This window comes from Panthera leo, chromosome A2 (genome assembly GCF_018350215.1).
Source record: "Panthera leo isolate Ple1 chromosome A2, P.leo_Ple1_pat1.1, whole genome shotgun sequence".
NCBI classification, from domain to species: domain Eukaryota; kingdom Metazoa; phylum Chordata; class Mammalia; order Carnivora; family Felidae; genus Panthera; species Panthera leo.
Genome location: NC_056680.1, coordinates 159,875,986 through 159,890,045, shown reverse-complemented (window position 1 = coordinate 159,890,045; position 14,060 = coordinate 159,875,986). Strand labels below are relative to the sequence as shown.

The 14,060-nt window shown below is 43.5% G+C and overlaps 1 protein-coding gene across 1 annotated transcript in view; it reads right to left on the bottom strand.

The window, feature by feature from the left end:
• CNTNAP2 (contactin associated protein 2) overlaps positions 1 to 14,060 on the bottom strand; it is a 1,228,588-nt gene that overhangs the window by 108,454 nt on the left and 1,106,074 nt on the right. Inside the window, exon 21 of the mRNA XM_042927363.1 lies at positions 13,301 to 13,394. Coding sequence (XP_042783297.1) covers positions 13,301 to 13,394 — 94 coding nt within the window. The remainder of the gene's footprint in view (positions 1 to 13,300; positions 13,395 to 14,060) is intronic.

The window sequence follows — 14,060 nt, the reverse complement described above, 5'->3', positions numbered from 1 at the left end:
GAAGTGGTGTGAATTATGAATTAAAAATTACTGAAAATGTCTTTCTTTAAGAAGATTAGCTCCCTCAGATAAATAAGCATATGCTATTGCTTTTAATGGCTATATTTAAAAGCAGAAAAAAAAGTCTTATTAGACCACAGAATCTATCTGTCTTATTTCCAGAACATGGAGAAGACACACGCAAAATCTAACCATGCTTGTCCCCAGAAAATGTTAAGTCATATGAAATACCTGCTGTAAACAGTTAATGCTTTGGGGGGGCGGGTAGCCAAAGCAAACATGTGAACATCCGAAACAGAAAAACCAAGGAAACGCTTTTCTATGGCTTCTCTTTTCTTCCCTCAGCTGTTATAGAAAAGTCTGCACGGAGGCCAGCCTTTCCAAACGTGGTTATAAGACTGCTGGAGGGAATCTCCAAAGCACTGACTTGTTGGCTAACTCTGCTTCTGTCCACCTTTCATTGTGTGTTTCGATTTTGTCTTTCACACTAATCAAATGACGTGTGACCTGGTCTCATTTCAATGTGTTTACCTTCAAGGTCTCCAAGGTTGACACTGTACTTTGTTGGCAAGATTATGCAAAGGATCTTGGTAGCCCAGGCTCCCCTCCCCAAAACAGGCCATATTCTCCTTCCCTGGGTCCCAAGATGCAGCGATGCTGAGCGGGAGCTAATCTCTGTGCCGCAGGAGGCACTGACAGATGTCACAGGGTGGGAGGGGAAGATCAAAGTCCACCTGGGTACCGCTAGCTGGACTTACTACCCTTCTTCACCAAGTAATACAACTCTGATCTCAACCTCTCTGTTATATGTGACAACAGTTATGTCCGGTGCTACCCAAGTACAATGTATCATATTTATGTGATAGGGAGTTAAAAATAATACAATAGATTCTCATTATTCACAGCTGTTATGCTCTATAGGGTCACTGTGAACACAAATTAGTGAATACCGAACTTTGGCTCTTAGGAGAAATACAGGGTTAGGTTCCTATGAGCCTCTGGTCACATTTCATCAACCAATCAATACATGACCTTGTTGTACATGTGTTTTTGTTTCAAGATACCTTATTTAATATATATCATTGATGCATTAACCTGGAACTCATGGCCAAGAGTGCCATAACTTACGCCCGAATGAAGTCTATCTAGCACACGTATTTTGTCTGCAAAGCACCTCACGGCCTTCGGAGCGATAGATGGCATTTCAGAACCACATTTAGATGAGACTGTAAACAGTGAAACTGCCAATTAAAAAACCCCACAAAAATGCAACCCACCCCCCAATACCCCACATGACATGAAAGAGACCAGAGATATGACAACTGTTTACAGCACGAGAGCTGGAATAAGAAGGTGGTATTGCTTTATACCATCTACCTCAGCTGGGAATTTATGTGTCACTCTGCTCATGTTGGCAAAAGTCTACTTCTTGTGGGTTACAGATAAATTTTAACAAGTAGGTACATTCACAAATATGAAATCTATGAATAATGAGGACCGACTATATGTATACAAGAAATTAAATTTTCTGTGTCTTCTGGAATACTTCTGAATATTATAATAAGAGGAATTTTGGCTTTCAAAATGTTTGCTTATTTAGAAACAATTGCGTATACAAATGGATGCTTTGTGTCAAAGACAGGTAGGCTGAAGATTTGGGATAGAAATAGATTCTCTGCTTTTGACAGTCTGGTTTGAGCAAAGCTAAAAACGTCATGAATTTCTGTTCCTTCACTATTTTAATGATAAATGCCTTCTTTGGTTTGTTTTTGTTGATGCGAAGTAATTTAATCTTGGAAAACAAGATGGAGAGATGATGGTACCCCACGTATTTTCCATTGAAAGTTTCTCAAGTTTTCAATGTTTATTTTATTCTTCATTTTTTTTAATGTTTATTTTTTTTGAGAGAGAGACAGAGTGCGAGCAGGGGAGGGGCAGAGAGAGAGGGAGACACAGAATCCAAAGCAGGCTCCAGGCTCCGAGCTGTCAGCACACGGCCCAACATGGGACTCAAACTCAACAACCATGAGATCATGACCTGAGCTGATGTCAGACGCTTAACTGACTGTGCCACCCAGGCATTCCTATTCTTTGTTTTGTTTTTAATAAGTGACTTGGCATTGAGGCCAGCCCTTACTTTATTTTTACAAATTGAAAAACCAAAGATCGGATGGAATAAGACTTTCTAAGATGTACTGGACGTACTGAGCACTTACTACGTACGTGCCAGGCTCCGTGATAGGCACTTTACATTCTCGATACCTTTTCGGATCTTCACAACAAAGCGCATGCCCTGGGTAGTACCAGACATGCAGAAAACCTGCTGAGGCTCCTTTAGCAGGTGGGACAGCCAGAACCCCAGGTGTCTGACCCCAGAGCCTGTGCTCTTAGCCTTCACCCTCCGTAATCTCTTCTTCCAGTCTGAACTTTACTAAAAGATTTGCTTTTGCAACTGTTTTACCTCTAGGCTGAGAGTGCGTCTTGAGGTCAAGTGGATGTAATTAGTAATGGTACTTGCTTAAGACGCATGTGGGCAACAAGCAGCGATGATGACGATGTTCACAGCGTGTTGTTTGAGAAAGGACAGTGAATTAGCCTGTTGAGTGACACTGGCCTCACCGCCTCACCTCTGCGGGTATCGTTGCCCTTAACTGTGATATGACAGAGTTTAAAGACATTATTTCTTAGGAACTCCCATGATTCTACAAAAGTAATAGTAATGAAAAAAAAATTCCCAACACATTTCTAAGAATGACAGTTGAAGGCAATTAAAAAAGAATGAGAGACTAACGTTCAACTGTAAGTCACTGGGCAAATTTCTTCCATGTAGAACATTTCTTTCAGCCTGTAGGAAATCTTGGGCACTGAGACTACGCTAAATTTTCTTCAGGACGTGAAAAATTAGATATGATTGCTTCTCTTCAGTTTTAATATTACTTCTCGCCTATCACTTAAACAAGCTCTCTCATCAGTGTTTTACTTCTTCTTTAATCATTATAATAAAAGCCAAAGGCAACTGAGCAGAAATTTCAATTAACTATTTGCCATTTATTCATCCATCAATTCTGCCGCGTTCCACTCTTAGGACGTGCAGATAAATCACAGAGTGATAAGCTGCGCGTAGGGCCTCTCCCTGAAAGCAGTAGCCGGGAGGTGAATCTACCACATTTTCCTCTGTCTCCATTTCTAGAAATGCATTGTATTAATCATCCCCTTGAATAACAACTCTAGGAGAGCCACAAGATTCCAAGCTGTAAAAAAGTGCCTCATCCCCGTACATTTCCTAATGTCTATGGGCAATGGCAGGAGAACTGAGAGTGAACAAGGAGGTGACAGTGTAGTCATTTCATGTTTCTCTTGTGTGTCTACCACCCTCCTGCAGTGTCAAGGGCACTGGCCCCTGGTAGACGAACTACCAGCCCAGGAGTAAATGACTCCAGAGAAGAGTGTGGACTAGTTTGAATATTTTGCTCAGTTTCTCCCAAAGAAAATATTTTGCAAAATTAGAGCATAATGTCACAATCAGTTGTGTTGAGATGGATAGAATTCACTGATCGTATGTGTATCTGTGTGTGTGTGTGTGTGTGTTTGTAATTCTATACAATTTTATATCTCTGTAGGCTTGTGTATTCACCACCACAGTCAAGATAATGAATAATTTCAACAATTCCTAAGAACTCCTTGTGTTGCCTTTTTTTAAAGTTTATTTATTTTGAGAGAGAGCACGTGAGAGAGCAGGGGAGGGGTGGAGAGAGACGGAGAGAGAGAGAATCCCAAGCAGGCTCCCGTGCTCAGCGTGGAGCCTGATGCAGGACTTGACCTTAGGACCATGAGACATGACCTGAACTGAAATCAAGAGTCAGATGCTTAACCAACTGAGCCACCCAGGTGCACCACATTTTGCCTTTTTATACCACTTCAGATTCTCGTTGTCCTTCCCTCCTGCGCCTGTCACTAACCACCAGTAAACACTAATCTATCCTCCATTTCCCAAATTTCATCATTTCAAAACTGTCATGTAAACGGAATCACTAGGTATGAACCTTCTGGGATTGGCTACCCCCCCCCCCCCCAGCATAATTCCCTAGAGATTTATCCAGGTTATTTTGGGCATAGTTTGTTCCTTTTAGTATTTATTCTATGTCCTCTTCCATGGTATGGAGATAACACTTGTGTCGTTTTTCACCAGAGCTATCTTTTCTCGTTTGCCTTTCTGGGTATTGACCCATGACCTCGTCAACACCCCACTGCCTGCAGAGGGAATGGGGTGTAGAGATGGGAGAAGGTGGGATTTGCTCCAGGAAGTGCTCAGTTTCTGACATGAGGTAGAGGACTACGCCTCAGTGGGACAGTCTTGAACGTGTCCGACACAGAGGTCTTAATTTTCTCCCCCAGTCCCCAAACTTGTCTCCCAGGGTTGCCCTCAGGAAATGGCACCGCCATTTACCCATCCATTCAGGCCCCAAACTTGAGGAATCTCTTTGACATCTCTTCCTTTCACCTGCTACATCTGGTCTATCACCAAATCCTATGGGCTCTACCTTCGATACATTCCTGTTCAAAATACTTCTCCATCGCTACCACCACTATGGCTTTGGTGTAGGGACCACCTTCTCTCACCTGGGCTCTACCACTGGATTTTGACTGGCCTCCTGTTTCTATCTTGCCCTTCTCCTCCCCTGTACCCCAACAGCTGCAGTTAATATGGCAAATGGCAGCCAGAATGAGACTTCTAATACCTAAATCAGACCGAAGTCTCCTTCTGCTTCACATCTCACTTAGCATAAGACTCTCCACGATGGTCTACAATCTTCACTGTCTGGCTGCTGGCTAACCCTATAACTTTGGGTATCTCCTACCCCTCTGTCGCATCCTTACTGTGTTCCAGCCACACGGTCTCTCTTGCTGTTCCTTGAACAAGCCCAACACATCTCTACCTAACCTCCCGGTCTCTGCATGACCCTTCATGCTTCCTGGGATGCTTCTCCTCTGGGTACCAACACATAGCCCTCCCTAGCTTCATCAGGCCTCTGCTTGAATGCCATCTCCTCCTACAGGACTTCCCAGACAGCCTAACACTCTCCTAAACACCTTTGTTTTTCTTGATAGCATTGATCACTAGCTAACATTTTATCAACTATTTTCTTGTTCTTTGTGTCTGCCCTTTAGGATATATGCTTCATAAAGGCAAGGGCTTTTCTGTTTTATGTATTGTCCTATCCCTGTAACCTGGTGTATACAAGCACTCAATATACTTTGGGGTGAATAAATGATTTCTCCCAATTCCTTTACTCATACCTTTTAACCCATCAAGGGCTAAGCAGGTCACAGAGTTTTCCTGTGATAGAGAGACAGCACCCACCCTTCTAGCTAACACAGGGAAGACAGGAGGCTATTTCTTAGTTGTACAAAACTTGGTGAGAGGGAACATGGTAGATTGTGTCCCTAATTCTTCCCCCACGGTGTCTATGTGTCTGTCTTTGCTTTCCCTCTTAGTGAAGAAGTCTTTCCCTTCTCTTCAACTCTGGATTCGGCTCTATGACTTCCTTTGGATGATGGCATGTTAGTGAGTATGGCAAGACCAGAGGCTTGAAAAGTGCTTGCATGAGTGGGCTTACACTCTCGTGCCTCTGCAGTTAGCGTGTGGTGAAGATGCCCATGCTAACTATACAACCCCAGGAGAAAGGTGAGAGATGTACCGCAGAGACATTCAGCCCTCAGCTGACCCCCAGTGAGAGAGCAAAAAATGATTATTATTTTAAGCCACTGAGTTTTGGAATTGCTTGTCATATGGCTTTTTTAAAATTATTTTTTATTTTTTTGGTCAGTAGCTACATGAAACAGGAAGTAAAACCAAGGCAATTGTTCTTGTTGTTGTTTTAAAGCCCAAGAGGACTATGAGAGAAAGAAGAGATACAGAGGGAGAGAGAGAGGAGCCAAGCTTTGTCCCAGAGAGAAGTAGGTGTGCTTATAAAGGGTGAGGAAGGGGACTGAGGGCAGGGGTTCGTGTCTTGCTTTCCCATTTGGGGCTCTAGGGGGTGGCTGCCATGTAGAGGGTCTTACACCAATGCAGGGCAACCCACCCTTGTTAAGAAGGAAAGAAGAGTGAGCAGGCAGCCTCTCAGTCTTGAGGGGAGTGGGCTTGAGATACAGCCAATGACTTGCCATCGGGGATGCCTTAGGACTGTCAACATCTGTCATAGGGAGGATGAAGGATATGACAGAGACTAGGAGTCTGTCTCAAATGAGAGCTGGGGGGACAGAAGGGAGCAAAGGGGACAATGGCAGATGCTCCTTGGAGCACTGCAGGAGTCAGATAGGGACTGTATGTTCACCAACCACACATTTTACCACCAGGATGCTGTGCTAGAGGCCAGCAGATGGAAGGTCATGCAAACCCAAGGAAGGTCAACATGATCCCCTCCCTCCCTGTGATGATGTCAAACAAACACTTAAGCTACCACATCCTGCCGCCCATCCCCGTCTGTATTCTGTATACCTGGTCACCATCTTATGGAAAGAAGCAGGGATGGGGAAGGCCACTGGAGACACTGACCATTTCTACTCAAGAGGGACAGAGCACAACCAGAAGGGACTGTTGAAATGATCAAGGAGACTGAACCGTAAACTAGACTGGGCATTTGGTGGGTTTGCCCTTGCTATCCGGAAGGAAGGTCTGATGGTCAGAGACAAATAAAGACATCATGTTCCCTCTGCATATCCAAGTTGTTCTATGTGTTACAACGTGCAGTTCTGTTTAAGCCACAGCAGCCTTCAGTTTGATGTCCCTGCAGCCTTTTACTCACTCCCTGTTGGGCATTTCTCACTGGGAAGGTGATGTTGTCTTTCTAAAGTGTCAACCTAGTCAGCTTATTCTCCTGATTTAAAAAAAAAAATCCTTTCACAACACCTTTTGGTCCCAAGGTTAACACCTTGACATGACTTGTAAATAAACCCTGTAACATGCTTCCTCCTGTATCAGTTGAGATACTGAGGCAGGTTCTGCACCGCCTCCCATGGTTCCCCACTGGTTCTGAGCTACCACTGCCCACGATGATGAGTGACTTCATAATTGCTCCATTCCTTCCCCTCCACTGCTCTGCTAATATGCCCTTGGATCCTCTCCCAAATCAACTGTACCCAAACTCTCATCTCCTTGCCATTCCTCATCTCCTCATATCCTTGCTACTACTCCCCCAAGAGTAGGTTCCTTCCCTGGAACATAGGCTGGGGCTCTGATCTCAAGTGCTCCTCTTGGGCAAACTCAAAACAAGACAGGTGATCGCACAATTTATCAATTCCCACTGGGTCACGTGTTGAGAGTGAATCTCGGCATTGCTAATAATTCATTCTCATCCCAGCAGGAGGAAATTGGGACTTTCCCGGGCGAAGGAGGACATTTGGATCCACTCGTAAAGTCTGCCTTAGTCTGTACCTGCTTACTGCTGCTGATTTTTTTTTTTTTTATCACTTGACTCTTCATACTGTAGGTTCAACTACTCTGAATGAAGCCTGCTGTGGTTCCTCAAACTTCCCCCATAGCACACTGTGTTTCCAAAGATGCTCACAACCATACCTCCCATCCAACATGTTCTTTGCAGTGGGAATTTGTCACAAAGCCACCAAGAAGCAGAGTCTGCTTCTCCTTTCCTGGAATATGGGCTGGAGCCCAGATTTTGGCCGATAACTTGAGGTAAAAGGGATACAAGTAACTTCTGAGGTGGGGTCTTAGGGATCTCTAGCTTGCACCTTGACTTTTTGGGATGCCCATTCCTAGAGCCCAGCCGTCACGCAGGGAGGACGCCCATATGGCCATGATGTGGAGCCAGTGAAGGAGAACTGAGTCCCCCCGGCTGACAGCCTCTGCTAGATTCCTGGGCATCCATGTGAGTGAGGACACTTCGGATCATCTAGTCACGTTAACACCTCACCTGAGACCACATCCATTCAGGCCACAGAATCATTGTGTGCAATCATAAAGTATTGTTCAAGCCACAAAGTTTTGGGTAGGTTGTTGTAGAGCAACAGAGAATTGGAAAATCCTTCTTCTTTCTGCTGTCTACACCACCCAGCTCCTTTGCCCAGACAGTTCTGACTTTTCACTCAGGTCTCAGCTTCTGTGCCACTTCCTCTGGTATGCCTTCCCTCGTCTCCTGGGCTGGGTGAAGCACCCTTCCTACCTGTTCCTGAAGGATCCTGTACTTCCTTCTGTTCACCTTGCCATGTGTGGTTCAACTTCCTCTCTTCCAGACAGAGCTCAAGCCCTCTAAAGGCAGCAATTGTGCCTCTCTTGAACACCACTGGTGTATCAATGGCATATGAATGCCTGGAATATGGCAAGTGATCATTACATACTTGCCTAATTATGAATGAACAAAAATAGCTAATGTGTATCACACACATACTCTGTGGCAGGACCCTGCGCTATCTCTTAAACATGGATTATTTTGCCGACTCCTGTGAGGTATGGATGGTTACTATTCCGATTTCACACGTAGGGAAACAGAATGCACAAGATGTCAAGTAACGTTGTAGAGTCATATCGTTTGCAAGTCGTTAAGGAAGAATATAAACCCATGTGGTGACAGTGAAGTCAGTTCTTAGTTCTAACTCTTATATATCAATCAGGATAGGTGAGGTTATACCACAGTAACAAGCAGCACCTTAGTTTCAGTAGCTTAAAAAAGCAAGAGATTTTTTTTTTTTTTTATTGTACTATAGGTTTGTCACGAGTTGACAGGGTTCTCTGTTTATTGTGGTCATGGAGGGACCCAGGTGACGGAACCACCACGGTCTTTAGGTTTTCCAGTCCCCACAACAAAGGGACAGAAGGACTCTGGAGGGTCTTGGACCAGTAATTAAATGGCCTAGCTCAGAAATTTGCATATGTATTTTGTACTCACAATTTTTGACCAGAAATATTCAGTGAGCAGTGTAATGCCTACCACAGTATACCACCTCCCCGGTGAGTGGAGATAGAAATATGTCATTTCCTGCTGTGCGAGGAGCCTTTACCAAAGTTCCAGAAAGTTTTGGAAAGCCCTAGAATAAGGATCTTTTATCAAAAGATCACAATATTCACATTTTAGAATATAATGGAAATCATATAGTGGCTACCAATAGGTATATCTTTTGTCAGAGTCGTTTTAAATAACAGCAGCTTGGAAAATATCATGATCTGGGAGCATTAAGACTTATAAACTATATTAAATTCAAATGGATAGATACTTAACTTTAATTTTACCACCCCAGACACTGCCACTGACAAATGATCAGTAAAGCAACAATTGCCCTGCATTAGTATTCAACTTTTCCCAAGCATAGTTTCTCAAATTTATGCAGACAAATTGCTGCCTTTTTTTTTACAAATTACATCTACTTTATTATGATTTTATATTATTGTGATTTACAACCCTGGCACAAAGAGTTAACTTGAAAAACAATATAAAAGAGGGCTCGTAATTACCTTTCTAAACATTAAAATTAAAATGAATACGCCATCCTAAAACAGGATATTACACTAACATTCGTGATGGGATGTGTAGTGTGCAGTGACATTCTTCTAATTCATATCTAGCCTGTGTCCACAGCAGTGACTGATACTGAGGAGCCCTGAATCGAATTACCCTTTTGGTTCTTACACGGAACAGGAGGAACACCTCCACTTTAATGTTGCATTTCCCATCTTTTTAAAAAAGAAAATCGCTCCCGTGATAAATCATACTGTTTCAAGGATTTTTAGGTTTTCTCCCATCTGGTCTCACTCAATCCAGGAAACGCAAGGTACAATCCAATTTCCAGTGAGCCTTCGCTGAGATACTCTCAGTAAAGGAGAGTCCACGGCCTCAAAATGGCGGCCACTCATTTTTTTAAATAGCGGTAATTATTAGGAAGTTCTTGCAGGGACCGAAGTCTTGCTTTCACTGGTCTTCTCTGGTCCTGGTGAGTCAGCCTCTAGGAGGCTTCACCTGTCCAGGTTGCAGTTGTCAAAGCCTGGAAATGGATTCTCTCATGTCTTTTAATCATATCTTAGTATCCCCAGGCCTTCTGATTTTTCTTTTTTTGGGGGGGGGGGCGGAGGGTAGGCTTTTGTTCATCTAGTCTTTTCATCAGAAGATTAATATCTGTGCTAAAATGAGGTGCTTACGGATAGGCCATGACATCCCGCTGGGGTGTCACTGTACTTCTTGTTCTGGATACGATTCTCTTATTAACATAGCTCAGTACCATACTTATTTAAACATCAATCGCCCCAACGTATTGGCTCATATCAAACTCCCCATGAAATCAACCTATGTCTTTTTCATGATACCAGAAGGTCTTCTGTCTTCTACTTAGTTTTTTTTTTTTTTTCTTTTTTGGTTTAAGGCAGGAGGTAAGTTTGTCTTTATTATCTTTCATGTCATTATTTTATTCTGTCTTTCTAGGCCATCGAGATGCTTTTGAAGGTTTTTGTTTTATGTTTTTGTTTTTATCATCCAACTTATTAAATCATCCTCTCAGCTGTGTGTCATTTGCAAACTTAAACATTCTATTTGTATCTTTATTCACGGCATTGAAGAAACATTGGGGGAGAAAAAGTAAATAGAAGATGCTGCTTCAGGCTTCAACTTATATTTTTCTCCCCTGATTTAAAGATTTTTGAGATACGATTAAATCCGTTGCTGGAAATCACATCCGTAAATCTATGACATCACTCAGCTGGTAAATAATAAAAAATGGACATAACGAGAGCTGGTGAAATTTCTATCTTGTGGAACTTTGTTGCTGGTGCTTCCGACTTCCTTCTAGAAGGGTTCAGAAATGTAGGGCAGATGAGAGTCTGTCGCTGCTAGAAGTCAGTGCCCTGGGGACGAGTGGCAGCATCTCACCCTCCTGTCCTGTGCATGCTGCCATCTCCACCTGGGGATCAGGGACTTCCTTACAGGTGTTTATACGTTCTTCATGCAACATTGGCACACACACATTGTACGTGCACGGCACAATTTTCCTTTGGTCTACGGAAAAGTCTAGGTGTAACACTCACTTGGCACAGATTTACAGCACAGTAAATTCTCTCTTTTTTTTGATTTTTATGTTTATTTATTTTTAAGAGCGAGAGAGACAGACTGCGAGCAGGGGAGGGGCAGAGAGAGAGGGAGACACAGAATCCGAAGCGGGTTCCAGGCCCTGAGCTGCCCTCAGCGTTGCCGGTGGAACTTGACTTTGTGACTTTTCCTAAAGCCATGAAATTCACTGTTACAGGTGTGAGTTCACAGTGGATGTCACTCCAAGAACATCCCCGTGTGGTATCTTTAGGACCATCGTAGTATCATGGTGTAGAGTCTGTGTTGAAGGAATGCTTATGGCCCCGAAGAAGCACTTAACGTGTTCAATTATTCTTGACTGAATGGCAGGAAGGCACGTGGCGAGACGTGGGCACTCACCAGTGTCTCGGGATGGACGCCTGACCAATGCCGAGGCTTTCCTCCACTGAACAGCCACTTCTTGTTGCCCACTGATGGCAACCCTTGACTTCCTGCTGCATCCCTGCTAGACAAGTTCTTTTGATCTGCTTAAGGCCACGGGCTCTCGTCAAGAGAGCCCTACCTCGAAAACCCTGCTTTACCGCAGACCAGGTAAAGCTGACCAGGTGGCTGGCCCTCTCCGCTTCCAGATGGGTTTAACAGTCATAGCTCTGGCTTCACTAGATGGTTGTGACATTTAACGTCACATTTACACACACGAGATGTTTAGCACAAAGCACACAGTGAATTTCAGCCCTCCCTCTGTTCCCACCCGGCGACTGAGCAAATGCCACCCATCCTGTCTTTTCCTGAGGACACGGCCTTTCCCTTGGGGGCCCCAAGCCCAGCTCTGCTTGTCTGCTGCGTTCCTGCTTCTGAGTCCAGGAGTATTTTTTGCTTTTGGCCGCATTCTGGCGTAAGATGTGGGACATGTCCCTCAACCACTCACCCTCTGCTGCCCAAACCTTCTTCCTTTTTTCATTTCTCGGTCAACCCGCACAGAGACTATGGCACAGGGGTTGGGGGTGAGGCCAATGTATCTGCCTGCCTGGGTTCAAGTTTTGGCTCTACCTTTTGCTAAGTAGGCGGTCTCGGGCAAGATATTTAACCTCTCTGTGCCTTGCTTTTCTCATCTGTGAAATGGAGACAATCTTGCATGCTCTTGAATAACAATCTTGATGATCTCACAGACTCACTGTGAAGGTTCAGTGAGTTCATCTACCTAAGGTGTTTAGGATGGATCTTGGTTTGTAGTAAGTCCTGTGTAAGTGTACATTATTATTATTTTTCTTATACGTCGGGTCACCTGTTCTCTTAATTATCTGCCCCGCCCTCATCTTTTAAAACGAGTGTTTTTTACAATTAATGACATTCTGATCCCTACTACTTTCTGGACACAAACTCACCTCCTCCTTGGCCTGTGCATTACCCACCATTTCCATTCTTGGTTCACAACATACATTCTCATAGTAAAAAAAAAAAAAAAAAAAAAAAAAAATATATATATATATATATATATATATATATATATATATATATACACATATATGTATGTGTATATACGTGTGTGTATATATGTATATATATATACATATATTATATATATTCTTTCATTGTACATCAATCACTTAATATGTAACCAATCACATCTGTCTTTTACTCTAGACAGTGCTGATCTATGGTAAGAAAAGGGCAAGAGTGACTCTCAGATTCACAATCACACATAGAAGGTGGGTATTCTGGCACAATTTTCCAATTCCCACTGGCCTTCTAATTTGCAAATAATCTCAGCTAGCTCTCTCAGAGGGAGAGGAAGACGGAACCACGTTGATGTGCTTAGACAAAGAAGAAATTAAATACTGTTAGTAGGTGCAGATCTTTAACAAACCCATGAGCAAATTTCACATGAAGAAGCAGGGAACAGGCACTGAGCCTCACTTGTGTTTCAGTTTGTGTCACGTCCCAAACGACGCTGGCTCCTTTGCCTTCACAGAGGACAACAGAGTCCACAATCACTGATCACAGCGTGTTTCAAAGGCAAAGTAGTGGCTTTAGAATGTATCACTTGAACAATTTACCCCCAAGACCATCTGATAAACCTTCTCTTCTGCATCACTGAGGAAAACAACACACCTTCTCTCGAACCAAACCGAGAAGAAAGATATCGGTGATGGAACCCAATGACAAGAAATTTACCCAGTCACTTAAAAAATCCAAAGTCACACCAGCTAATATAATTCTTATACCAAACATATTCTTACCGCACGTTTATACCGAAAGCACAGAATTCTTACCTATAACTTTTCCTAGAAAGAGCGACTTGGGAGAATTGAACAGGGTGTCAGATGAACTCGGCAGATGGTAACTCACAGAAGGATAATGATCGAGCTGCAGGAAGAAAACAAGAGACACTTTTAGAAGGAAATGGCTAACTTGCCCTGGAATCAAATCTTCCTGGGGGGGCGGGGGGAAGACATCACTCTTCGAACTCTGGTGTCCCGATATCTTACTTCAGAAGGTGCTGACTCTGAAATACCAGCCTGAGAAAACGGGAAGCCCATTTATTCCTTCTCTGGGGTTATTTGAAAATATCTGAGCTTGGGAAGTGAAGACTCCTCATGAATTTTTCTGCAGCTTACGCACATTTGCTGTGAAGAATTTGTGAACATTTTCGGCTGGATAAGATCCTTGCTCGTTTTATTTGCTGTATTTTTTTAAAGTTTATTTGTATTTATTTTGGGAGAGAAATAGCGAGCAAGCAGGGAGGAGCAGGGAGAAAGAGAGAGAGAGAGAGAGAGAGAGAGAGAGAGAGAATCCCAAGCAGGCTCTGCACTGTCAGCACAGAGCCCCGTGTGGGGCTCAAACTCATGAACCGTGAGATCATGACCTGAGCTGAAATCAAAAGCTGGACACTTGGGATGCCTAGGTGTCTCAATTGGTCAAGCATCTGACTTCAGCTCAGGTCACGATCTCACGGTTTGTGAGTTTGAGCCCTACATCAGGCTCTGCACTGGTGGTATACAGCCTGCTTGGGATTCTCTCTCTTGCTCCCTC